Source organism: Thamnophis elegans, chromosome 7, assembly GCF_009769535.1.
Source record: "Thamnophis elegans isolate rThaEle1 chromosome 7, rThaEle1.pri, whole genome shotgun sequence".
Lineage (NCBI taxonomy): Eukaryota > Metazoa > Chordata > Lepidosauria > Squamata > Colubridae > Thamnophis > Thamnophis elegans.
The window spans coordinates 32,871,116-32,898,516 of NC_045547.1; the positions used below are offsets into that span (position 1 = coordinate 32,871,116).

At 37.0% G+C, this 27,401-nt stretch overlaps 1 protein-coding gene across 4 annotated transcripts in view; it reads left to right on the top strand.

Moving 5' to 3' along the window:
* The window catches only part of ZC3H7B (zinc finger CCCH-type containing 7B), a 58,282-nt gene extending 32,033 nt beyond the window's left edge, over positions 1 to 26,249 (top strand). For all 4 annotated transcript variants that reach the window (XM_032220866.1, XM_032220869.1, XM_032220867.1 and 1 more), the window contains exons 15-23: positions 943 to 1,043; positions 2,504 to 2,685; positions 3,771 to 3,856; positions 10,003 to 10,136; positions 10,532 to 10,637; positions 18,075 to 18,183; positions 19,094 to 19,224; positions 20,286 to 20,449; positions 22,033 to 26,249. In XM_032220866.1, the coding sequence (XP_032076757.1) occupies positions 943 to 1,043; positions 2,504 to 2,685; positions 3,771 to 3,856; positions 10,003 to 10,136; positions 10,532 to 10,637; positions 18,075 to 18,183; positions 19,094 to 19,224; positions 20,286 to 20,449; positions 22,033 to 22,225 (1,206 nt within the window). In that variant the 3' untranslated portion in view covers positions 22,226 to 26,249. The remainder of the gene's footprint in view (positions 1 to 942; positions 1,044 to 2,503; positions 2,686 to 3,770; positions 3,857 to 10,002; positions 10,137 to 10,531; positions 10,638 to 18,074; positions 18,184 to 19,093; positions 19,225 to 20,285; positions 20,450 to 22,032) is intronic.
* The last annotated feature ends 1,152 nt before the right edge of the window (positions 26,250 to 27,401 follow it).

Genomic DNA, 27,401 nt, shown 5'->3' on the forward strand with positions numbered 1-27,401 from the left:
ATCTCACCGGCTCAAGGTCGACTCAGCCTTCCATCCTTCCGAGGTGGGTGAAATGAGGACCCGGACTGTGGGGGCAAGTTGCTGACTCAATTTGCTAAAAAAAATTGTAAACCGCTTAGAGAGGGCTGAAAGCCCTATGAAGCGGTATATAAGTCTAATAAATAAATAAGTATTTTCCTTAGAAAATAAAAAATGTATCACTATAAAAAGAGGATTCTTGAATTAGTAATGGTACTTTTGAAAAGTTCCTGAAGTCCCAATTTCCAAACTAATAAATTGTTCTGCTATTCGGTATTCATCAAACCTTACCTCATGTGTTATGATATTTCTAGTCATTGCATTTTAAAATAGGAGAGGTTCAGACAGCATCTGTGAGAAAGAACTAAAGACTAAGACATATGAAGAGAGATAGAAATAATTCAGAATGTTTAGCCTTGAGAGAAAAAATGTGGGAAAGGGCTGAAGTGGTGCTCTTCAAATCTCTTAAAGGAGGTTACCTACAAAAAGGTGAAGACATGTTTAAGTTATTCTAGAATTCAAATATAAAATAATAGAGTAAAATGATGGAAAAGCAAATTCTGACTTAGAAAAGCTTCATAATATTAAAAGCAGTTTGTCAGTGAAACTAGTTACTGAGAGAAGTGATGAAATTCCCTTCTGGAGTCGTTCAAGCAGAAGGTAGACATCTCTTGGAGATACTGAGCAGAATCTAAGGTCAATGACAAGAAGGACTTCTTTCACGTCTCTGATCTGAACTAGAGCCTCCAAGTGTCAGTTTTGTTATGTAATATAATCTATAATCAAGAATTGGAGGGAAATGTATATTCTTGTAGGCAATAATGGAAGTATATTGAGAAAAAATGTCATTGTCTTTTATATAAGTGTGCAGAGTAAAAAAGCCTAAACTGTTATTTATATATATATACATATTTATGTTTTCAGATCTGCTTCGATAGCAAACCTCGAATAATCAGCAAAGGGATCAAGGACTCTCCAGCAGTGTGCTCCAACCTAGCTGCAAAACATAGTTTTTATGATAATAAGTAAGTAGGTTGGACCTGTCTTCAGCCAGTACCGTGTTTCCCCAAAAATAAGACAGGGTCTTATTTTCTTTTGCTCCACGAAATATGGCCTTGGGCTTATTATAGGGGGAGGGCTTATTATTTTGGGGTTGCCGGGCAGCTGCTCCCTTGCGAGCATGCTCTGCCTGCTCCCCAGCTCCTGCGGCGTGGCACATTTGGGATACCCCCTAGATCAGTGCATCGAGCTCTGCCCAGCTGGAGAAGGGGGTTGTGCGAACACCTGTTCCGCCCCCAGCAAGCATGCCTCCCAGCCTCACCATACCCTGGCCCAGCCACCGCTGCAGTGCTCCAAGCATAACTTCTTCTCCAGCTTTCAAACTCCAAAACTGGGCTGCTGAGTCTTCCAGCAGCGGCCGCTCTAGGAGTGCGCTCTATGGTTGTGGGCTGGCTGCTGGAAGACTCTCTGTCCGGAAGACTCTCTGTCCGGCAGCTGGCCCACAACCATCAAGTGCAGGGGGCTTATTTTCGGGGGTGGGCTTATATTTTTGTCCAGGGGGCTTATTTTCGGGGGTAGGCTTATATTTTTGCCTACGCGAAAAATGTGGCAAGGCGTTAGTTTCAGGACAGGTTCATATTTTTGGGGAAACATGATAATATGTAACTGTTTATTGAAGGGAAGCTGAGCCACAAAGTCACAATTATATTTCTTCTATAAAAAGAACAGTGTTATGCTATTTTGTAGGAATGTTGAAAAGATTACTCATTCCTGATCCCACAGACATTATTCAATGGTTATGTTGAGTGTTCTCATTACTAGCTGGTAATTTGAAGTAGCTCCATACAGCTATGCCTATTTTAATCATTACACTAAATGCTGTTTCCAAGAGGCTACTATTCCTTAAGGATCTTACTAATTTATTAAGATATATTTCATTTGCTTCCAGTGTATTTTTTCACAATCCATTTTCTAGTACCCTGAAACAAATAATTTGTGATTTAAATTGTAATTATGTTTAAGGTAATAAAACAACCAGCAACTCTAAAAAACAATTCTTGATATACAATATTATTGAAACAAAAACCAGCAATTCTAGGGTTGAGGGTGGAGTTGAGAGGCACCGGGCCAACATATAAAAATCTTTTTTCCTTTGTATTAATAATGCAAATATTGTTACTAGTGTACAAGGATCAGTTATGCTAATACCAATCATAATATAACCCAATTTAAAGATGCGTACAAGGAACTTATTTCTGTAGAGATGGCCTAGACAACAAGAGTCAATTCCCAGCATCTGGAAAATGGGATGATGATAGTTATTAAGATTGAACTAACCTACTCATCCATCACTATCCCCACCCTCAGTACTGATGAGTGGAAGTTACAAGCTGAAAAATGGCGGTTTTGTCTCAGCTCTACCTTTGTTCTTAGTAATTGGCTTTTTAGTGAGGATTAGTATGAAAGAATCTCTCTTTTTTTGCAGGTGTCTGGTTCACATTGTTCGTTCCACCTCTCTAAAATACTCTAAAATCCGACAATTTCAGGAACATTTTCAGTTTGATGTCTGCAGACATGAAGTGCGTTATGGCTGCTTGCGTGAAGATAGTTGCCATTTTGCTCATAGCTTTATAGAGCTTAAAATTTGGCTGCTGCAGCAGTATTCTGGTGAGTAGTCACTTGGCTGGCACTGTCCAGAGGACTGCAGGGAAGTTAGTTTCAGGCTTCAATGTGTGCACTGTTTCTCTGAGAATGAGAATGTCATCCAGAAATTGAAGAAAGACGAAACAAATGATTTTTTTTAAAATTATATGTACAATACTCTTGGTTATAGAACTGCATGTGTCTTCTAACAAAACTGATTGGGTCCAGTGGGGCAATCTTAATCAATGTCCTGCATGCGCAATTATATAATGGGAATGATTTGGGGGAGTCTTAGTTATGAATATTACAAACTTTGCAAAAAGGTTTTGCTCTAAATTAGGTCTCTGATGGGAATAACTGGGGATCGAAGATCAAAAGGGAAGGCTGAGAATAGGTCTGCCTTTTGGACATTTGGCTTGTGTGCCTTGGAATAACACTTTTGCAACAATTGTGCTGAAATGAATAAGCACAGGTATTAACAGAATCCTTTTCCTCACCTCTGTTTGTAGTCTTCAACACACAATATTTTGGCCATTATTGAATGGAAGAATGCAAATCTTTAGTATTCCATCCAGTCCTCTCTGGATATAGAAATCAGCAGTTCTAGATAGTAGCTTTGAATGAGTTTGTGTATGTATTGAAAGAGAAGGTAGACTCTACTTCACTTCTTGAATTTGCACATAAAAGTAGTAGGTCCTTATTAGAACAATTATTATAAGTGATAATGAGTATAATCCTTGACTAATTTGTGTCTTCTGTAAAACATTGTAGAACGTGCTTGGGGAATTGGTTAAAATCCATTACTATAGCGAGACAATGCTCATCCAGTTACAATGCTCATCCAGCTAAGGGCAATAATTCCAATACTAAAAGTTTATTTTTAAATTTTAGCTGGAAGATATATTATACAACCTCTTATGTACGCTTATGAACATTTTGTTACTATGAAGTGTCATGTTCTCCAATTTTTGCAAATATATAGTGGATTCTGATTAAATACAAGAAAAGGAGCATCTCAGAAATGCTTGCTGATAGAACAAAGCAATGAAAGAGTTTTAACTATGTTATAATAATCTGTTAAATCTCTGAAGCTACTTTTGTCATCCTAGGAATGACTCATGAAGATATTGTTCAAGAATCTAAAAAGTATTGGCACCAAATGGAGGCACATGCTGGCAAAGCAAACAACAATATGGTAACCTATCTAGTTTTACTTTAATCCTTTTAAAAAGCAGAATTGCATGAATAGTTTAAAGAAGTTAAAGTTTTAAATGAATAAAATAGTCAGGAAATAAAAAATATAAGAAGCTTATGTAAAAGCCATTATTCTAGTGAAAGCTTAAAATTAAACTATCACAATCTAAAGTGCCTCAGAGAAGAGTAGTGTTTATATGTGGTGCCCAAAAGAGGTATCAGAGTATTCCCTGTAGAAAGGTGTTCCAACTGAGAAGTCCTTTCCCTTTGGAGCTATTCAAGTAAGAACACTGGAACAAAAATATATATTTTATGTAATCTGGCTCCAAGCCAATCAAGAGTTTTAACAGTCATCACTGTTTGAATCTGATGTGGAAATGGAATGATAACCAGTAGGGCTGACAAAGAATTTTTAGGATGAAACAATTGTAGCAAGAAATCCCATAACAGATTGAGTCTCTTTTGAATTGACTAAAATTCTGAACCATCTTCACAGATAGCTTAGCAAGTAACTCAAGTGAGAGGAGAGAAGTGCTTATATGAAAGATTCTATTTGACATCTGATCTATCAAATCGCTATTGAAGTCATTATGTCTAAGGCTCCAGCCTTAAATGGAGTTATTAGTAAATGCCATGAGACATAAGGGACCTGCCATTGCATAAATATGGATGGGCCTTTAGTCTGCTAGATACAAATATATGAATGATACAGCTGAGGTGGTATCTAAAGAATGCTATAGATATTTAAGGCTGATGTCCATACATGGTTTTTTTTTTACCCTGAACATTTTGACAGAGGGAAGTTGAATTTCTTCTTCTAGATTAAGCCATGATTAATCTATCATGTTAGGTAGACCAAGCAGCCAACTGAGATGACTGATGCCAGAAGGAGGTTTTGTAGAACAAAGCTATGTCTGCCTTGCAGTTTCTTTTATACCATGAAAACGAGTCTGTTCTCTTGAAACCTAACTATGTCCTTTAAGACATTTTCTTCCTAAAGTTCCTGTCCCCCTGCTGGTCTTGGTTTCATTCATGCTACATAAATAATCTGTCAGGCTGATGCTTGAAATTCTTAGATGCAGCATCTTCATATTTCATTGTTTTTTAATTAAAAATGATATTTCAAAAAATTTACACAAGAAAAAAGTTTGAAAACAAAATCTCAAGATTTCATATCTTAAAAACAGCATTTTGATAGTCACACACGTTAATTTAAACTGGTGGATGATGATGATGATGATGATGATGATGATGATAGATTGATTCTTAGATGTTTATAGTTACTGAAGGGGGAATATATTAATTTGTAAGTTATTACTTGAAAATCAAACCTTTAATTTTAAAGCATTGCCTAGTGATTATATAATCTGATGCTCTTACTTGGGGGCATTTTGGAGTGCTAAAAAAATGCCTGGTTAGTTAATAAAAGGGGCCCAATCCTGGAATTGAACTAAAACAATTTTTGAATTAGAACACTTAATTCTTGGCATTTTTCTTTATCATCTAGCTGTTTTTAATTTCTATTTTAAATATAATTTTATTGGAAGTTTTAAAAGCAAGAATAAAATTAATACAAACTAAAATAGAATAAGAAATAAAAAATAAAAGAAATAAAAGGGAAAGCTAAAATGCAAAAAGAAAAATAGAAAAGAAAAGAAAAGAAAAATAGAAAAGAAAAGAAAAATAGAAAAGAAAAAACATACAAAGAAGTGGCTTCCAATCTTTTTGCAATAATCATAATTGTAGATTTATCTTGGATAAAGCAGTGAGTCTCTTCTTTCTATAATGTATCCTACTGCAAAATAGAATTCATCATATGTATCTCTAATTTCTTTTATCATTTTCAGTTCAGGAAGGCATGTTATGACTTGACCAATATTTTATATATTTTATAGATTGTGACTTGATGCAACTCTAGTAGTGCAGAGCAGATTTTCATACTTTGCAGCTGCCTAAGGCACTACTTTGCACCATCATACCTAAACTTTTTGAGAAAGCATGGATGAACATAAGACATTTGATGCAACTGACGTAAAACCAAAGAACAGACATGAAAAGAGTCAACAAGAATTTTGTAGACTTTGGACTAAAATGAGTATTGTAATAGCCCACCCAAAGCAAGGCACCCTGTTTGGCCTGCATTGCCATCTACATTTTTTATCTGCTTAAGCAAGTTGAATCAAATAAAAAATAATCCTGCATAATTCCTTTTCTTGTGGGAAAGTTACATTTTTAAACATTTTTTAAAAATGTAGGATAGAAAAGCGGGGAACTGTGTATGTACTATATTCTTCTTACTGCATGGGTGCCTCATGTATGTCATGGTTATATCTACATGGCAGTCTGAAGGCAACATAAGATAAAATAAGGCAACATAAGATAAGAAACCAAAAAGGGCTGGGAAAAAGGCTGAGACTTCACAAAGTAAATATACAGAGAGAAAGCATCTTTAAACTGTAAAAGATGGCTGGAATGACCTTGCTAGGCCAAGAATGTGCAGGAATTCATGGAGCAAGAAAGATGTCATTGTGATATTTTGCTATCATACTAAGTGTTACATGGATAACCATTACATGTACTGAAGGTGTTCATGCTAAAGCGTCAAGAATAATGGATTGTTAATGGGGAATGGGGTAGATGGTGCAATTATGGTCCAGATTGTTACAACAATGCAAGAGACATAAAATGGATCTACTCTGTATAAGTAAGGCATGATACAATGTTGGTTCCAATTCTGGAACTGTCATCAGCATTACTCTGAATGAAAAACCAGCAATGTGGTATCTGCACATAACAAATAGGAACTGTGGAGACCCAAATTAATGATATGTTGGTGGCCAGACTTCATGACAATGTTCTCAAGAAATTTTTCCGGATATCAAAAGAAATGTGAGATTTCAGTATCACTACAATCTCACAGTAGATTTCTGGCAACCATGCAGTTGTGTAAAATTACACACTGGTATTCAGTGCTTGAAAAATAATGCTCACTCCTTTGTAGTCAGAAGGGCAGCTGCCGCTCTTTTCATCATGTGATGGAATTCCGAATAAATGTGTATCGCTTACAAAAGCAGCAAGTTTGTTGATTTAAATTTATTATACGTAGCTGCCCAATTTCCATGGACTCTACTCTGAATATACGCACCTCGGATTTCCCTTCCCATCCATAAACACAGATAAAATCTAAAACTACAGAGAAAGCATGAACTAAAACAATGTAAAAATGATACAAAACCCAATAGCCGCCTGGCAAAAACAGAAATACATTAATTACAGACCTGGAACCCAGTCAGGTTTCAAGTACTTTCTGATCCCTAGTAGGGAGTGCCCTGTCCTTATCTAGTGTGTGGGAATGTGTTCTTCCAAAAGGTCTTGAAAAAGTTGTCTTCGGAATTGGAGTGAGAGAAAAAGCTTGTCTTGGCCAACTCTGCTTTTTCTCCTTTTTATCTGAGGTAGCAGCACACAATGCATGCTTTCAAAAGCTGGGTTAATTCTGGAAAGAATTTCTGGATGCACTTTCAACAAATGTTCCTTGTGGTTAGCTTCCCTCCAACTACTAGTCATGTGCAGGTCTTAGTTGTTGTGCATTGAGAATTAAGCGTATTTGAAAATGGTCATCAGCAGGAGTACATTGGCAAATTCTGATGGAGATCGGCTAAAACAAAGGCAGGAGAACATTACAAGGTGGCGCAGTGGTTAAATGCAGCACTGCAGGCTACTGCTAGATCAGCAGGTCAGCGGTTCAAATCTCACCGGCTCAGGGTTGACTCAGCCTTTCATCCTTCCGAGGTGGGTAAAATGAGGACCCAGATTGTTGGGGGCAATATGCTGACTCTCTGTAAACCGCTTAGAGAGGCCTGAAAGGCCTATGAAGCGGTATATAAGTCTACTGCTATTGCTATTGCTACAACAACTTTATATGTGCTTATATCTAAATAAAGCTGCCACATCCCATATCTCTCTAGAAAGCTGACTTACATTAGTACTAGACCAATGATCTGTTTTGTCGGTATTATAATGTCTGCATTGCTAAGGCTGCAGTTAAGAATCATTTTGAATCTTACTTGAAGATTCAAATTTGAGTTAACAGTTTTCATGTATATTGCATAATTAAGAACACAGGGCTATAAGAAAGTGGTAACAGCATGCTATGGGGAAATTAAGATTTGCAAGAATAGTATAAAATATTGGGGGGGATCAAAGGAGCAAAAATAATACAAATGTAATATGTATTTTACCATAAAACTCAGGATCTTTTGGATGAAAAGAAAGCAAACTGGGAGTGGGATGTAAAGAAACATAGATGAATGAAAAGAAAACAGGATCACTTCATAGTAGTGTGCTATATTACTAAGCTCCATGTTCTACCCGTTCTTTGAAGTGTGCTTCTTGCCTTATTTGGAATAACAAATCCAGACTTTGCTGAGACAGACCTTTTAATCCTGTACTTGGTACAGTTTAATTACTAACTTACAATGTACTCTTGGCGTCCGCAAGATGCTGCTGTTCCCTGATGCCTTTTGGGCTCAATTAATCTAGCACACACTTAGCAACTTCTAATTTCTAGGTAACATTGTTATGACGTTAGTCAGTCTGCTGTGTCTTGTTTTTACAAATGCAATCATGTCCACTAAATGTCTTCATACTTAAATCTTCTTCTCATGTATAAACACAGTTTTATCGGGTAAAAGGTGACATTGTGCAAAACAAAGACTGCTTACTTTAAAGCTCCTGTTCAGTTGATGTTGTATCAAGTTCTTGAAAGAGCCAGTCGACAGCTGGGTGACTTGTTTCCCATGAACGAATAAACCAACAAGAAATGAGCCTCCCCCAATTGCCTACTGGCAGTCAGGTGTCCCGGGAGTAAAGATAACACCGCCCAAAGTAATGCCTTTCACAGAGGCAGCCAGCAACCTCAGTGATCACTGGCTAACATGTGCCATACGCTAAATAAATAAATAAACCATTCAAAGCACTATTTAAAGCATATTTTCATAGGCAGATCCTAGGCAGTTTCAAGGCACAAAGGCTATGTCAATTATATTAACATTGTTAATACAAATAATAAAACAAAAGTTGACTAGATTAATATTAAAAGTAAAAGTCAAAAGACTAATAATGATAAAATACAAATTTGTAGTAAAATTATTTATTGATACTGCAATTTGAAGGCCATCCAACTCCTGATGACTGTAGCTTATCATCTAAAAATAAAACAAAAATTCATAAACAGCCTGAAGACAAGTAAGTAAATAAAAATCCATCCAACTGGGGCCCCACCCTAAATGAATCCCAGGGCCTGAGAGCTTCCTGAATGTGTTCAGATTGGGAACCATCCAGATCTTGGAGGGAAGGGATAGTGTCATTCTGGATAGTAAGAACCCTGACAAAAAACCTGCCTCCTAAGTCCACCAGACCAGGAGTCAACAACATTGGCCACTTTAAGACTTGTGGACTTCAACTCCCAGAGTTCCTCGGTCATCAAAGCAAAGCTGATTGAGGAACTCTGGGAGTTGGTCCACAAGTCTTAAAGTGGCCAAGGTTGGAGACCCCTGCACCAGACGACAGTATCCGGGACCCTGAAGTATGCCCACTTTACCAAATCTCAAGGGAAGAAACAGTAAGAAATAAGCAGTCCTCCAAATCCTAGTGTAACAAGAGGCTGTCCATTCTTGTACCAACAATGCTTATGCTCTAAAACTAAACAAGGTCAGCCTTATGACGAGTTTTTCTCAATTGCACTTTTGAGATATGAACCATAATCCCTAGAACTCCCAGCTGCACTATTGATTAGGGAATTCTAGAACTAAGTCTCAGCATGTATGGAGGATGGGAGATTGAAGAAAGCTGGCATTCAGTAATACACTTCTAGATGAAATGTTGCCATCCTGAAATCCCACTGGAAATAGTCCTCAATTTCCATTGTTCAGTGGAACATAAAGAGAGACCTCTGTCAGGAAATGCTACTGATGCAAAGAGCATTTTGTGTATTAAGCAAACTTCTCATTTGGGGATGATGGGAAATTAGCAACAAGGATTCTGGATGTTTTTATAGCCATGTTTTGTTGTGTGCTTTTTCATAAAAGAATATATCTTGGAACCCAAATTTCTCTGTTAACTTTGTTTTCTCCACCTTCCTGATTTTAGGCATCTGTCAGAACTCCCATTTTCAATACTTTTGACCTCCAGATGAAATTTGTGTGTGGCCAATGTTGGAGAAATGGACAAGTTGTGGAACCAGACAAAGATCTCAAATACTGTAGTGCCAAAGCGCATCATTGGTAGGTACCTTTTCCTAGTCTGTTTTCTCCTCTCCCTGTGATGAGGTTCTGTGATGTAGAACCTCTTCCTGCGATTATTTTGACATCTTATATTGAAATAACTTATCAGTTTTATTTTTAATGCAGTCTAGAAATATTCATAACTAGATATCCTGCTGCTTATGTGCTGCTGCCGTTTTGTTTCTTAGTTAACTTTGATGAAAAGTGCACACCCCATCGTCCTAGCTCTTTCCTTGGTGGGGTTATGGTTATGGTTCAGCTGTTTCGACCCTTCCTTGGTTGCCATGAAAGCTGAACTTAGTAAAAATGATCATTTTCAATGTTCCATTATAGTGATGTAAAGTTTTTATAGCATTTGTTTTCTGCTCGATTATTTTTTTACATGCTTCCTCCAGTTGGACCAAGGAGCGCCGTGTCCTGCTAGTGATGTCCAAAGCAAAAAAAAAGTGGGTATCCGTTCGACCCCTGCCTTCTATCCGCAACTTCCCTCAGCAATATGATGTAAGTAATGCTCTTCTTTGCACAACACTGCCTACCCTATCTTGCCTTCCATCCTTCCGAGGTTGGTAAAATGAGGATCAGATTGTTGGGGGCAATATGCTGACTCTGTAAACCACTTAGAGAGGGCTATAATGCACTGTGAAGCGGTATATGCGTCTAAGTGCTATTGCTATTGCTTGAAGAAAGCTGTTTTACATTAAAAAAGCATGCAGGAAAATGGGTGCAAGAGCTCAAATAGTGAAGGAGATGCTCAGTAGTCAGTATTGAAATCCAAAGTTATCTGTCATTCAATTTTGAGTGAATATTTGATACCTATTAACATATGCATTCATATTATTTTGATTGTAGTGTTTCAGAATTGTTTGGTTCTGAAAGTGACAAATATATCTTACATTTCTTTTTTTAATGTAGACTATAAGTAGAGCAATAGAGGTTGCTATTCTGCTAGAAAAGATATTAAAAAATAAATACAGCACTTAAAAATAAAAACAACGAAGTCACAACTGAAACTATTGTTTTGGGGGATTACTTTTTTGAAGGTGAATAGGCTAGAAATAACATTTTATATAAATAGATAAAAAGTACACGTTGATGCATGCAATGAGATATGCATTTGCATAGACTTTATGTGTATCCTTGGGCAAATACTTCCTGACAATTCTCATTTACTGTATTGTCTTGAGGGGAGGGAGGGGTCTACAAAATTTAAGTCTAGTATGAAAGGAAATTTGTTATTCCACCTAATTGTGTCTTTGTTGATTGGTAAAGTTGTGTGCAGATTTTTAGTATTTTTGGAAATATCAGTTCAATCTGTTTCTAATTGGAATGTCTGTCTCTTTCCCTTGAACAAAAAGCCAAAATATTTTGTTTGCATATGTGAGTGATGAGTAAGAACAAGGGAGGGAGTTATAAACAGATCATACTTCTAATATACATGAACGGTTTTAATTATAGAATGGAAATTGGAAACTCCAATATAACTTTAGGGCGTGGTCTTTTAAGAACTGCAAAATATTTTTTTCATGGTAGAAATATAATACAATAATAATACAATAGCAGAGTTGAAAGGGACCTTGGAGATCTTCTAGTCCAACCCCCTGCCTAGGCAGGAAACCCTATACCATTCCAGACAAATGGCTGTCCAACATCTTCTTAAAGACTTCCAACGTTGGGGCAGTCACAACTTCTGGAGGCAAGCTGTTCCACTGATTAATTGTTCTGTCAGGAAATTTCTCCGCAGTTCTAAGTTGCTTCTCTCCTTGATTAGTTTCCACCCATTGCTTCTTGTTCTACCCTCAGGTGCCTTGGAAAATAGTTTGACTCCCTCTTCTTTGTGGCAACCCCTGAGATATTGGAACACTGCTATCATGTCTCCCCTGGTCCTTCTTTTTATTAAACTAGACATACCCTGCAACCTTTCTTCATATGTTTTAGTCTCCAGTCCCCTAATCATCTTTGTTGCTCTTCTCTGCACTCTTTCTAGAGTCTCCACATCTTTTCTACATTGTGGTGACCAAAACTGAATGCAGTATTCCAAGTGTGGCCTTACCAAGGCATTATAAAGTGGTATTAACACTTCATATGATCTTGAGTCTATCCCTCTGTTTATGCAGCCTAGAACTGTGTTGTTTTTTTTGGCAGCTGCTGCACACTGCTGGCTCATATTTAAATGGTTGTCCACTAGGACTCCAAGATCCCTTTCACAGTTACTACTGTTTAGCAAGGTACCACCTATACTGTACCTGTGCATTTCATTTTTGTTGCCTAAATGTAGAACCATTGAATTTCATTTTATTAGATAATGGCAAATGTTCAAGTTTGTCAAGATCCTTCTGTATCTTTAGCCTGTCTTCTGGAGTGTTGGCTATTCCTGCCAGCTTGGTGTCATCTGCAAATTTGATGAGTTTCCCATTTATTCCCTCATCCAAACCATTGATGAAGATGTTGAAGAGTACTGGGCCCAAAACAGAGCCTTGGGGTACTCCACTGCATACTTCCCTCCATGAAGATGCAGTTCCATTGAGGACTACACATTGAGTGCGGTTGGTCAGCCAGTTACAAATCCATCTGGTGGTGATGCTGTCTAACCCACATTCTTCTACTTTATCTAGTAGCAGGTTATGGTCTACCTTATCAAATGCCTTACTGAAGTCCAAGTAAACTATATTGACGGCATTCCTCTGATCCACTAATTTTGTCACATTATCAAAGAATGCAATAAGATTAGTCTGGCATGATCTGTTTTTGACAAACCCATGTTGGCTTTCGGCTATTAGTTTGTTTGCTTCTAGGTGTTTGCTAATTTGTTGCTTAATTATCTTTTCCAGCATCTTTCCTGGTATTGCGGTCAGGCTGATAGGTCTGTAGTTTCCTGGATCTGGTTTTTCCCCCCCTTTTTTGAAGATTGGAACCACATCAGCTCCTTTCCAGTTCTCTGGAAGTTCCCCGGTGCTCCAGGATCTCTGAAAGATATAGTTCAGTGGTTCTGAGATCTCATCTGCCAGTTCCTTCAGAACTCTGGAGTGTAAACCATCTGGTCCTGGTGATTTGAACTCGTCTAGGGTAGATAGGTGCTCACTTACCATTTTCTTCCCTATAATAACTTGTGTTCCTAATCTGATTTTTGTGGTGCTGTTTTTGATAGATTGGACTGTTTTATCTCTTTGTGTAAAGACATAGGCAAAACATGAGTTAAATAGTTCTGTTTTCTCCTTGTTGCTTGTCACCTTCTTGCCACTTTCTCCAGCAATGGACCAATTGTTTCCTTAACTTTTTTCTTGTTTTTAACATGTTGGAAGAAGCTTTTTTTTGTTATTTTTTACTTTTTTTCTTGTTTTTAACATGTTGGAAGAAGCTTTTTTATTATTTTTTACTTTTGTGGCAAGCCTTTCTTCATTGTGAGCCTTTCCTTACTTCATCTTTACATGCTCGGGCTATTTGCTGATATTCTGCCTTAGTTATGTCCCCCCCCTTTCCACTTTTTATACTTATCTTTTTTGTCTTTAAATTTGTCAGTCAGTTCTTTATGCAGCCATGCTGGTTTCTTTTGGGAGCTGTTACTTTTCTTCTTCATTGGTATTGTGCTAACCTGGGCTTTTATAATCTCATTTTTCAAAATTTCCCAAGCTTCTTGAGTTGTTTTCCCCTTGAGGATTCTCATTCATGGAATTTTTCCCAAGCTCTCTCTAAGTTTATTGAAATTAGCTCTCTTAAAGTCCAAGACTCTAGTTTCACTTTGTTCTATTACTTGTGTTTGCATAATGTTGAATTCCAATATTGCATGGTCACTTGCCCCCAGGGTTCCTGTGGCTTCAACACCTTCTATCATTTCCTCTCTGTCAGTGAGAATTAAGTCCAATATGGCCAATCCCCTTGTTCCCTTCTCTACTTTTTGGGAAACAAAGTTGTCAGCTAGGTTTGTTAGGAACCTGTTGGATCTTCCACTTGGTGCAGAGTTTGTTTCCCAGTTGATGTCAGGGTAGTTAAAATCCCCCACTACTATTGTGGTGTGCTTCCTACATATGTTAGTTAGCTGACTAGCAAAAAGTTCATTTACTTCCTCTGCTTGGTTGAGTGGCCTGTATGGCAATGTCATTCCCCCCCCCCAACCTTTAATATTGACCCAAATGCATTCAAGATAGTTCTCATCATTGTTGTGCTCTATTTCTGCAGAGAGGTAATTATTTCTTATATATAATGCAACTCCACCTCCTCTTTTATTTGGTCTATTTCTTTTAAATAATTTAAATGCTTCTAGCCGTATGTTCCATTTGTCGGTTTCATCCCACCAAGTTTCTGTAATGGCAACCATATTGTATGCCATCTTTTACTTGAATTTCTAATTCACCCTGTTTATTCCTCATACTCTGTGCATTGGTGTATAGACATTTGAGTCCATTTTGATTGACCCTGTGTTTACTGTCTACATAACCTGTGTTATGCCTGACTGCCCCTATTTTCTTGCTACTTGTATGATTCATGCACATGGTATGGCACTCACTATTGAATGCTTGGTTTTGCCTGACAGTGGGAATGATAATCTTACCCGCACAAACATCTGTGTTACATACACTGACAACCCTATGAATTTTAGATTGCTGGGGACAGAAATGTTCTGTATCAATTAATTCTCTGTCCCTGCAAAACTCATATCAAGAAAACCTCTTTGGGGAGAAAATTCCCAAATCAGGAAGCCATTTCTATCTTTCTGCCCACCTCATTTTAGTTGCAGTGGGACTTGGAAAAAGATCTCTGAGGTTGAACTTAAAAATTTGATTGGCTTATCTAAAAGAAGTTAGCCCTTAACACGTCTGGATTCTATGCCACGTAGGGCTTTCTGAACTTGAAGAAGCAACTGGAAGATGCATTTTATTTTGGCATAGCTGCAAAGCTGCAGCTTATGTACTAGAGATGATGTCCTTATGTACTATATATTTATTAGAAATTTTTTAATTGATCAAGTAATTTCTGCTGAGGAGTTGTATCCAATCCATGAATTCTAAAACCCATGAGAAAACTTATGTAAAAAGCTTTCTAAGACACAGGAACCTCTTGGGCTTAAAACCTTGACCTTCATACTACACAACTGTGCCTTTTGCGTTTTCATAATCATATTTCATGATTTCTATTTTCTTAATCAAAATAGTTTCTTCCTTGTCTCGGAAAATATGATTGCTTGGAGATGACATGGCAACTTTGGATTTTGAATATTTATTTTAGTGGAGATTAATTTAAGGAAAAAGTAGCAATATGCAAATGAAAAGGCTGTTTTGTAATATTTCAGTCCAACAGACATAAAGGGACAACAGCTTGTTATTTGTTCTTCTCAGTTGTAGATACAATTCTCAAAAGGTAGAACTGGTATATGGGGCTGGATTAGATCCACTTTGGGAATCTAGTCTTATTTGTATCCATTTCCTGAAGAGAGATAAGATTTGGGTACAGAGCTACTTTCTGACATGGCAAAAGAGCTGGCAAATTGAGCCTTCAGAAACTTTATCTAAATTTTGTCATGGATTTTTTTCTTGAAAAATGACTATATCCTTCTGAGGCTGCTAGAGTAGATCTGAATTTAGATCCACATCCTGAAATATCTTAACCAAGTTTTTTTCTCTTTCATTTTAAGAGAATGTATGGAGAAGAGAGTAAAACAGTGAAGTTTGAAGACCTTGCCTAGACGGTTCAGTACTGCTTAATACATGAGGGGAACATAATGTTGAGGCAATACATGCTCATATAAACATTATCTAATTAATATAGGAAAAATGTTGCCAAATGGACTTGTTTAATGTCTCTGTTTAGTATAGTGGGCAACCAGATCCTTCTGTTAATCCTACAGGTGAAACTGAAGGATCCAGCTTTACATTGCCAGTGAGAGAGCGAAGTGGGAGGGAGGGTGACTCATTAGTGGAGGCATGGCCTTCAGGGATAACAAACTTTCAGCAGACAGGAAAAAGAATTTTGCCTTCATTCATGAGAGCCATTCTTTCTGATTAATAATTTTTATTAAGCTTTTTACAAAACAAAACATAAAAACCACATTCTACATCCATTCTTCCCATTCCTAAGACATCAGTATATCCCATTTTGTGTATTGTCGTACATACTTTCCATCCATTTTACACTTGCAATTTCCTCTTTACATTTATAATTCTTATCACCTAATATTACATACATACATACATACATACATACATACATACATACATACATATATATATATATATTCTACTTTCATTTGTTATTCCTGTTCTGTAACCAATAATACCATTTATCCCATACTGTATAAGTATTCTTTATCTTCTTTATCTTGTAATTTAAAAGTTAATTTGACCATTTCCATGCAGTCCATTATTTTTTTTTGTTTTCGGAAGGTATGCTATCTTAATTTCCAATTTTGAGCATATGTTATTCTTGCTGCTGTCAATATACGAATTATGATATTATGGATTTCCTTTGCAAACGTTCCTCTAATTATCCCTAACAAAAACATATCCAGTTTAAATTGAATTTGAAGGCCTGTTATTTCTTGCAACCAGGTTCTTATTTTACTCCAATATTTCCTCGCTTCCGGACAAGTCCACCACATGTGGAAGTATGAACCGTGTTCATGTTTACATTTCCAGCATCTGGAGCTCAAAGAATGAGAGCCATTCTTGCATATTTTTGAAGGTAGAATGCACTTCTGTCACTTTGGAAGAGAAGAAGGAAGGCAACTGTCCATACAGCTAAACCCTATAATGCAGAGTGTGCCATTGAATTCTGCACAATAATTGCTTTTTTGCACATTATGTGCCACATTAATCCTGTTATTCCCTGTATAGGTAGCTATAGCAGTTCACTTTGTGACCATATGAAGTTACAACAGCACTGAAAGAAGTGATTTATGACTGTTTTTCACATGCAGCATCTCCATGGTAATGATCAAAATTCAGATGCTTGGCAACTGGCTCATATTTATGACATTTGTCGTGTCGCAGAGTCATGTGATCCCCTTTTTGATCTTTGGACAGGCAAAGTCAATGGGGAAGCCAGATTCATTTAACAACCTTGTTACTGACTTAAGAACTGCAGTGATTCGCTTAACAACTGTGGCAAGAAAAGTCATAAAATGAGGCAAAACTCATTTAATAAATGTCTCCTTAGCAACAGAAATTATGGGCTCAGTTGTAGTTGTAAGTTGAGGACTACCTGTATATCTTTTGTGACTATTAATGATCAGAATGTTGAAATTGGCTCATACTTGAGGCATGTGGATATCATTGAATATGTGTTCTCCATGTGGTAAAGCCTCCAACTGAAAGTTCTTCACAAAGACAAACCTCAGAAAAATGCAGAATTTTAGCACATGGTGCAGAAATAATTCCACATGAGATCTTCTAGGGGCCATCTTGAAGATTTGCAATAACTGACTATGTGTATCGCCAAGGCTATTACTTTTATCACCTTTTCTCCCTCCCTCTGGCACCAAAATGTCCATCCATCATCACAGTATATATCGGGCTGAGGAAGCTTACCTTTTCCCATCCTGTATGCTAAAGAACATTCTTCTCTCGCATTCATCAACAAGCATGTAAGCAGAGAAAGGGAAAAGATATTAAGATGATCAAATCTCCTACCTGCCCCAAAAGCAAGCAGTTGGAGAGCTGAATGTACTGTGCAGTAATTCTAATGGAAAATGGGATGCTCGTGCTGCTTGTTGCATTTTCAAGTGAATCATGTGCAAACAGAGTAGCAGCAGCTTTGAAACCTGTAGTAGGTTGCACTCCTCCAAGAAACCACATATGGTCAGTAGGTTGCCCCCATACAATCACTTATGGGTGTGTAATGAATTCACAATACTTGGCATATCTTTTCCTTGTTTGATTTTTTGCCAGCTTAATTCTCATAAGAAAGTAAGTATTTCTGAAGGCCATAAATTTTTCTGTTTCTTCCCAGCTCTGTATTCATGCCCAAAATGGTAGGAAATGCCAGTATGTTGGAAATTGCTCCTTTGCCCATAGCCCTGAAGAGAGAGAGATGTGGACCTTCATGAAAGAAAATAAGAGTGAGTGGAAGATTTAAATATGTATCTTTACATATGTTCGGGAGCTGCAGATTTGTTTATTTATTTGCCTGCTTGCCTGCCTTCTGGTTTCTCCCCATCCCCATCTTCAAGTACTCATTGACAATAATAAATGATCAGTGTCAATATAACTGGTTTCCACTAAAATATAGTGTGCAAGCTGACAAAGTTTAACCAAGATTTAACCTTATATGAATATTAGGTCAATAGGAAGTCATTATAATCTGAAACTGGGATGTTTTGGAATGAATATGCAGATTCTGGTTTCCTGAATTCATGATTATCACCAGAATAAATACCCCCTTGAAAATGTCCAGGTACTACAATAAAGATTTAAATTTGCTTCCACTGATATTAAAGAAAGGTATTTGAACTTCATTACAGCAGAGAGGAAGTTGGCAAGGTAAAGAAGAGGAAAGTTAGCTCTGCCTTTTCAATAGTGGCTGCCTTTGAAAACATCCCAGGATGTGGGGATTAGGCCAGGTCCAAGACATAAAAAGGGGTTTGGTTGAGGCAGGATCTGGGCTGAATTGTGCAACCACTTCGAAGCAGCAGGTCTCAATATTCACAAGGAGCTGCATTCCTTCTACTTCATTTGATAAAATACATTAGACTGGCACCTATTCTGTATGCAAGTCTTTAGATACTATAGCTGAATGACAGCACATCTTCCTTGCATGGAAAAGATCCAAGGTTCAGTCCCTGGAATCCTGAAGCAGGGCTGAGGAAGACTGTCCGACATCTGAAGAGACATCTGTGTGAAATTGATTAAGATTCTGACTTGGTAATAAGAAGCTTTTGATGTTGGCAGCCAGACATTCCTGTTTAGAAATATTGTCTTGGTAGGATGCAAAAGTGTCTTTAGCTAATCCAGCTAATTGTATTGTTGCAGTTTTGGATATGCAGCAGACTTACGACATGTGGCTAAAAAAGCACAACTCTGGAAAGCCTGAAGAGGGAACACTTCTAACATCACGAGAAGGAGAAAAGCAGATCCAGATGCCCACTGACTATGCTGACATGGTAGTGTCCTATTCTAGATAATGTTGTGATACTTATTTTTATTTTGCACCTAAATATTTTTAAGATAAGAGTGCTACAAAAAGGAAACCCATGTCAGCACCTTGCATCTCGTATAGATCTTCAGTGCAGTATTTTACATGCTCAGCTGCTGCTGATTTTACCCTAATTTTGCAAAATAAGATGGCACATGACAAGGGTCATCCCCAAGAACTGTTCTCATTATCTCTAAAGCCCACACACAGCTACATGATGAGGTGATGAAGTGGTTGTCAGCTCATCCACTTATGAAAGCAATGTGAAGAAAAGAATCCTGCCTACCTTTTATACTCTTGCTTTAAATCCTGGTTCTTCTCCATGTGCTCTGCTGGAGATAGTGATGCTCTGATCTCATTACACAGGGAAGGAAGTTTAGACTGTCACGTTATACATTGTCATAGATAGAATGATTGTGTACCCTGGAATAGAAGGCTGATGGCACCTTAATAAATTACATGTTTTCCTAAGAAGCTCTGAAAATCTCAGAAGCCAGTCAGTATATACATTTTGTTAACCCAGGATTTGTTCACCAGTAAGATACGGAGTTAGATATTTCTACATTTGTTGATTATATTTAGATATAAATCAAACTCATAGGATTTTTTTGCAGAACAAATCTTCCTGTGAAACAAATGTTACCCTATTCCATTAATAAACACATCAATTGTAGTATAAAACTAGAAAATGTTTAGTAATTTATATTTTTGGTGATGCATCCAGCAGGTCTTGCTCATTCAAGTAACCAAGTGGAAACAGAAAAATATGTGCCACCTTTACAGAATCATTATCTTGAGGCTCCTAAGTATTTTTCAATCCCTAGGAAACTGACTATTTTAGTGGTAGAATTTTTTTTGCTGATACTCAGTTCTGTTAACGTCAGTATGAATCCTCAAAAGAACAGTGATTTAGCCATGGAAAAGTAGTTTTATTCATCAATAAAGGACTCTACAGCCATTTTTAGAGCAGTTATCAGTGTAACCTAGTAAAGGCATAGGACTGTATTCTCTTGTTTTTCTGGTGGCTAGATGGGTTACCATTGCTGGCTTTGTGGGAAGAACAGCAACAGTAAGAAACAGTGGCAGCAGCACATCCAGTCTGAGAAGCATAAAGAGAAAGTCTTTACATCTGAAAATGATACCAGCTGTTGGAATTACCGTTTCCCAATGGGAGAGTTCCGGCTGTGTGAAAGGTACAACCCATAACATTTCCCCTTTTTTAGATCATGTACTATTGCAAAGTAGGGGGAACGTGTTTTTTTTTTTTTTTTTTTTGCTTTCATTTAACTACAGTTTAAAGCAGGGGTGTCAAACTTGCGGCCCACAGGCTGGATTTGTCACGTGCTAGCCCCGTCCCCACCAAGTTTAGCGAAGGGGGGGAATGTCCCGATACATCAAGTGACGCCGAGAGTTTGACACCCCTGGTTTAAAGGTAATTATCTCTGCTAAGTCTGTGACTCACATTGAGAGATATTTCATGGCTCTAGATAAGTCTTTAAATCAGTATTTCTCAACCTTGGCAATTTTAAGATATATGGATAGCAACTCCCAGAATTCCCCAGTATGCTGGCTAGAGAATTCTGGGAGTTGAAATCCATACAAGATTGTATGGTTGTATGCCAAGGTTGAGAAACATTAACTTAAATGCAGAACTTTTCTGGCAAAGATGGGCATAAATATGCATTCAGATATAATGTTCTGACCTAGGCTTCCCCAAAAAGGACAAAGCAGATTCCTGGTCCCAACAAAACCCCTTTTATTAAATGAATGTGAATTCCTCTCATTCACATCCAGCAAAGGCCGGGTAAACAGTCTTTCAAAGGGAAGTTATGACCACAGACCTTATCTAGCTTGGAAAGCTGCCATGTAAATATTTTCCAAATGCAGTGCTGTGCAAGGAAAGTCTTCGCACAGAGTCTTTGAGATTCACACTCCTGAAACGAACGAACGAACGAACGAACAAATGAATTGTTTCCCCTTTCACTCTCTTTTATTTCCTATGGGAGGGGCCATTCACCATCCACCTGTGGCTTTACTCCCAAGTCGACCCTGATTTCTCAGCTGTTCTTTTCTTCTGGCAGCTCTGTGCATGCGCACACTGGGAACAGTCTCCAGTTGTTCTTCTGCCTCACTTCTGTCTAGCTCTGAAGACAGCTGAGAACTGCCAGGCAACCTTGGCCCCACCTCCCACCTCCAATTCAGAGTCCTCGTCCGAGCCTTCCCCAGCCTCCAGGACTGGCCTACGTTCCTCCCCACCCCCTCCTCACTGTCCAACTTTGCTGCCAGTTCTGCTGGCTGCTGGCAGGCCACAACATATAATATGCTCATGTCCTTGTTTACCAACTAAAGAAATTGTGTGTTTTAAACAGATACTATATTCTTATGATTTGATATAGGAACTGTGTTTATTCCTGAGCTGATGATTTTAGAAGCTGTACAATCTTGCTCTGTAGAGTCTCCTACTATTGATCCTTTAGTTAATCTTCATGATTGATACACCAGCTTTCATGTGATTTATTTGAAGGTGACCACTTTGTCAGCAGAACATTTTGTTGACAGATCTAGATTCCCATGTGCTAGAATCTGGATTGTTGCTGAAAAAACTGTCCCTTTCATGCTGTGGGCCCTGTAGCTTTAGGGAAACATCGTTCTGTAATTTAAAATTAACTTTCTGAGTTCGAGAATTTAAGAATTCTAGAGAATTAAGAATTCTAGAGAATTAAAGAAGAGAGATTCCTATTTAAAAAGTTGACAGTTGTGTCCTCACCTCCTACAGGTTCCAGAAAACAAAAGGCTGTCCTGAAGGAGAGAAATGTCTCTTTGCTCATGGGCAAGATGAGTTGACAGAATGGCTTGATCGCAGGGAAGTAATGAAGCAGAAACTGGCTAAAGCTCGAAAGGATATGCTGTTGTGCCCTCGAGATGATGACTTTGGCAAATACAACTTTCTATTACGTGATAGTATATAATTCTGGGTGGTGGTGGAAACGAGCAGCCTTTTCAGAACTGGAGTAAGATGAAGCTTGGGCAGTTACAAAGAGCCTGAAAATTGTTCCAATACCGTGGCTTTGATTGTAAGATAATCAAAATGATTCACTAATGTTGAATGGAATTAAGGATTGAATCATCAGTAGCCAGTGGACACAATGCTTCTATCTTTTTGTTTTCAAAATTTTTCCAGTCAATTACCAGCTTCTTTTTCTCTTTTACTTTCATAAAAGAGAAGATGGTGGTTGTTGTTTTTTCCAACCAGATTCTTATTTTGAGCATTTAATTCTTGATGGGATATTGTGGTATTACAGAAGCATGCATAGAGCAAGAAGATACTTCAAAAATGCAGGGTTTTATTCAAGTTAGGCACTTGTGTGCTGGATCTTTATGCTCACAAACCAGTGTTGAAATTAACAATACAAAATGTTAAATATGAATAAGATATAAGCTTCCCCCACTTCAATCTGATTCTAAAACATTCAGATTATTCTGGTGGTTGCTTTTAAATAATAGTAGTAAAGTATTTACTATTTAATACTACTAAGTGGTAATTAAATACTAGTAAAAAATACATTATGTCTTTTTCTCCTTATAGCCAGAATTCCATCACAGATGAAAGCAAAGAATTTTAATCCTGTCACATGGCATTAGAAAAGCCATTGGCTGTCTTTAGAAGCAATTAGTTTTTTCATATTAAAGATTATTGAAAATACATTAGATAATTGATGACTGATTTAGGCCTTGTACGAATATATACATGTCAAAGATTACTTTTATTTCTGATGGTATGTCAGTAATCACAACAATTAATTTTTGCTTCTTTAGAGAGAACTTTAAAGATATCTGAGAATTTTCCTGTAAAGGAACATGTTACTATGTTTGGGTTTCTGCAGAGAACCTGCTTATTGAAAAAGAATAGTTTCCCACTATACATGTAGTAGTCTCTCTAGTAGGTACAGTTCTGGTGGCCCTGAAAAAACAGTGATGATTGAAGTGAGATGGAAGGATTTAGTTTGTTATCCAGGAGTGGATTTTATAAATCTGATTGTGCCAAAGAATCGGGTTTGTAAACTTTCTTTGGCATTAATAATTATAAAAGTATCTTGGTAATTTTGATCTCAAGGGGGAAAAGAAATTAAACATTTTCAAAATAAATTTTAAAAATTGATCTGTTTAATTCAAATTGCAAATAAAAAACTTGCAATTAAGTCTTTCATATCTCAAACTAATAGAAGTTAAATATAAGACTAGAACATTGTTTCTTTCCCTCTTCTTAAATAAAGAACAAGAAAATTTCCTCTGAACCTATGTTCAAAGTACTTGTGAAAAGAACTTCAAGAGGCTGTAATTTAAAGAACCTTTACTAGGAATTAAGTTCCACTATTTAGTGGTCAATTGAACAATAAAGTCAGAAAAATATGATAATAACATTTCACAGAAGAATAACAGACTGTAGGGAAAAAATGTCACATTGTTTGATGTGATAGGAGGAAACAAATGATTCATAGTGTATGGATTTTGCAACTGTAACCAAAAAACCCTCAGCATTTTTAGTGCAATTATCTTTATTGGTCTGATAGGGAAGTACATATATGTTTTGGGTATATGGTGCTACAAAATTGGCTTTTATACTTTTGCAAAGTGGATGAAGGCATGGTGTAACCTGAATGTGAAGGTTTCATTTAAAGATATCTATCTAGAATCTGTAGGCTTGCTTACAAAATGCTTTACTCTTAATGAAGTGTGAATGCTATAGAATGTTATACCTTTCTTCTTTTGAAGTAATATCAGTCAAGATGATCTACCCTTATTCATATGAAGAAGAAAAATGATATAATAATTATAACATGTATAATAATTATAAAGGAAATGCAGCTAGTAGGAAGAATATAATGTCAGTCTCTTTTTCTGCTATTATTGATATAGATGGATTATTAACATTTGTCTGATAACTTTAATTACTCATTTCTACCCATCACAAAATTTTGGTCTAAAATCATCTGTTTCCTGAATAAAAGCAAGTATTTTTGGTTTATTTTAATGGTGCAAAGATCAGCCTTTCCTGAGAAAAGTTTGGATACTTTTTTCTAAGCTTTGAAGAAGAATATTTTAGCATCATGCACCAGATGCCCTCCAAATGTGTTCAATTGCTACCTCCATCGTAAATACTGAACATGGTAATTGACTGTGTTGATCTGCAATGAAAGAAATTGTCCATCAATCTAGAGGGTGCCTGAGCAGGGAAATTTGCATATGAGGTAGAGGATCTTTATATTTCTAAATATTTTAAAAGTAGTTATGTTCACCAATTGTCATCCTGTGTGGAACTCATACATATCTGGACTGAAACTGTTTAAACCAGCCTCTCCCCAGTTTGATTGTTATAGAACTGGCAACAAGATTTTTCAGATTCTGTTATATGCTTTCCATTATCCTAGACATTATTTTTATAAAAAGAGTACATTTTTGTCTCTTGCCTCATTAATTAAATACTGTAGTCTTAATTATTGATTCTGGATTAAAGTAAGCCACGGGACCCCAGTTGCAATTAAATGAACCGAATGCATTCCTTCTTCCCATGCATAGATGTGTTGAGTAAGTTACACAATACACTATTATCTGTTTAATTTGTTGATCCTATTTCTCTAAGAAAAATGAAGGTAAATAAGAGATAGATGCTTAACATTCTAAGCTGTCTGCTGAATCTAGAAATATAACCATACACTGTGTCAACCCAAGATATGTGCATTTATTTAGATTATAGACCTAAATAAAATGTTTCCTTAAAAAAGTAATTAAAATTAGTTGTAGCCTTTTTCTACTCTCTTCAGTACAGCTGTGCTGGAGGGGGAGGAAAGGCTTGCGGATTATGTTAGAGCACAGTGGGTGCATGTATTCTGGGCATTGCAGTGGAAATTTTCATTTTATTTCCTGATATGATAATCTGGTATGTGGTGTTGCAGTATTTTGTTACCAGACTTGTTCTAATGTGTATATATGTACTCCTTTCATAAGACATATATACCCAGGTATTAAATATATCACTCTATATAATATTATATATGTGTGTGGTATAAGGAATCTTTATTGAGAGTTAAGGAAAAGGACACAAGCCAGGGAATAAAGCATCTCTCATTGAAAGAAAGAAGGTGTGGGGAAAGGATGAATATGTCTCTGGAATTCAATAAAGCATTGATTATTATCCCCACCAGTCACGAATCTACTATTTTGTAAACTCCTGTAAAGCTTATTCACAGAAATAAATATTCAGCTAATGAGGAAGTAAAATCTGTTTATTGTTTTGAGGAAGGAGATACCAGACAGGAGTAGGGGGTTCTGTTTTGTTTCCTTTTCTTTTGTCAGCCCAGAGGTTACAGGATCATCAGTTTCTGCTATATTACATCTTGCGATATCCTGCAGCATTTAAGTTCAGTGCTTTGAATAGCTGAATTAAAACAATAAAACAGGCTATAATTAACTACAATTTAATAGGCTGGCAAGGGAGGGATTTTCAGAAAGCATTTGAGTATGATGAAATGTTGTCATTGATTGTATTTATTAATAAATACAAAATGTGCTTCTGAAATCTTGGAATGTCCTATTATTCTTTGTATAAAAGTGATTCCATATAAGATGCCAAAGAGAAAAAAAAGCTGACGGTCTCCTTTCCTAGACATAAAAATGGAGCAAGGTACATTTGAACGGGATGCTGGTTAACCAAGCTTTTACCAGATTGTTCCTTAGAAATGTGAAGAAAAAGGAAAGCAAAGGAAGGGAGATGCTTTATTTCTAAGCTGGGTTTGTAATAAGCTCGAGAGTCCTACAAAATATCTATTAATATATTTTAAGAATACCACACTTTACTATTAAAGAGTAATAATATCTTTCACAAAGTCCAGTAATCAAATAATACTATAGATGTTCTAATAACATTCTTGTTCTTAATAAATTTGTTTCTTTTAGCCTTTGTAATAGAAAATAAAAGTGTGCACTTTAAACCTTCATCCTGTGCTTTGTATACTGATGTTACCCTTCAAGTAAAATGTTAACATTGCCCTCCGTCTCTTATTATTGAACATAACTCACACTGCCTAATGACCAACAATATAACTCAGACCGGGGCGTTTTATGGACTGCAAGCTATATCCAGCCCTTTGACTGTTCCTATTCAATCTGCAGCAGCCAGGGGTGGGGGTGTGGAGCAGTGGCAATAGACCTGATTTCATATGGCCCCTTGGGAAAATTAATTGCCCACCCCTGGAGTAACCAGTAGATGGCTCGATTTTGTTTGTTATAGACCAGTTGTTTCACTTCTATTGGGTTCAGTCTATATTTTGCTAGCTCTTCCAAATCCTTTAGCCAACTTTTCTTTGACCAGATCACAACTACCAGGCATGATTGGCGCGACAGTTGATAAGGAAGTTTCTGAAATACCATGGTCAATACATCTGAATTGCACTACCTGCTATAGACTAGTTGCAACATCTTTTTTTAATCATTTCATCTTATATTTTGTCATAAATTGAAATTTCCAATATTTGTAGTGCTTTGGAAAAATTTGAGAGGGGCCAGCCAGGAGTGGGATTTGGGGGTTTGCATAATTTTTGCTAGAGTATTGCCCAAACCTGTGCGAACCCCCAGCAACCCACCCCTGATTACTAGGGTATAAAGATGGCTGGTACTTTTTTTATTTACCTTTAAAAAATGTAATATACACTTAGTCTTCCTTGCAACACCTGTGATATCACTACTCTTTGGTGGGGCATACATTTGGACAATGTTATTAATTACGTGAATATTAGTCCTTTCCATGGACCTGATTACACTGCTTTGAAAGTCATTCATGCTCAGTACCAGTCCCTGAGAACAGAAGCTGAAAAATACATTATCTCTCAAGTTCATGAGAAAAAAATGGATAGATTGATCTTTGGTTTGATGTATTTCATTATTGCTTTTAATTAATGGAATGAGAGAGAGGGATCCTCTGATAGTTCCTAGTAAGCAGGGCAGTGCATGGAAAAGTAACTTTTCATACTCCTTCCCACCCTCATTTTTCTTTCTTAACCGCCCCCCCCCCATGACAACTGACAACATAAAATGTCCTTTTATATGTCTGAAAGAAGAGTGGCAAGTATTCACAGTGTATTGCCATTA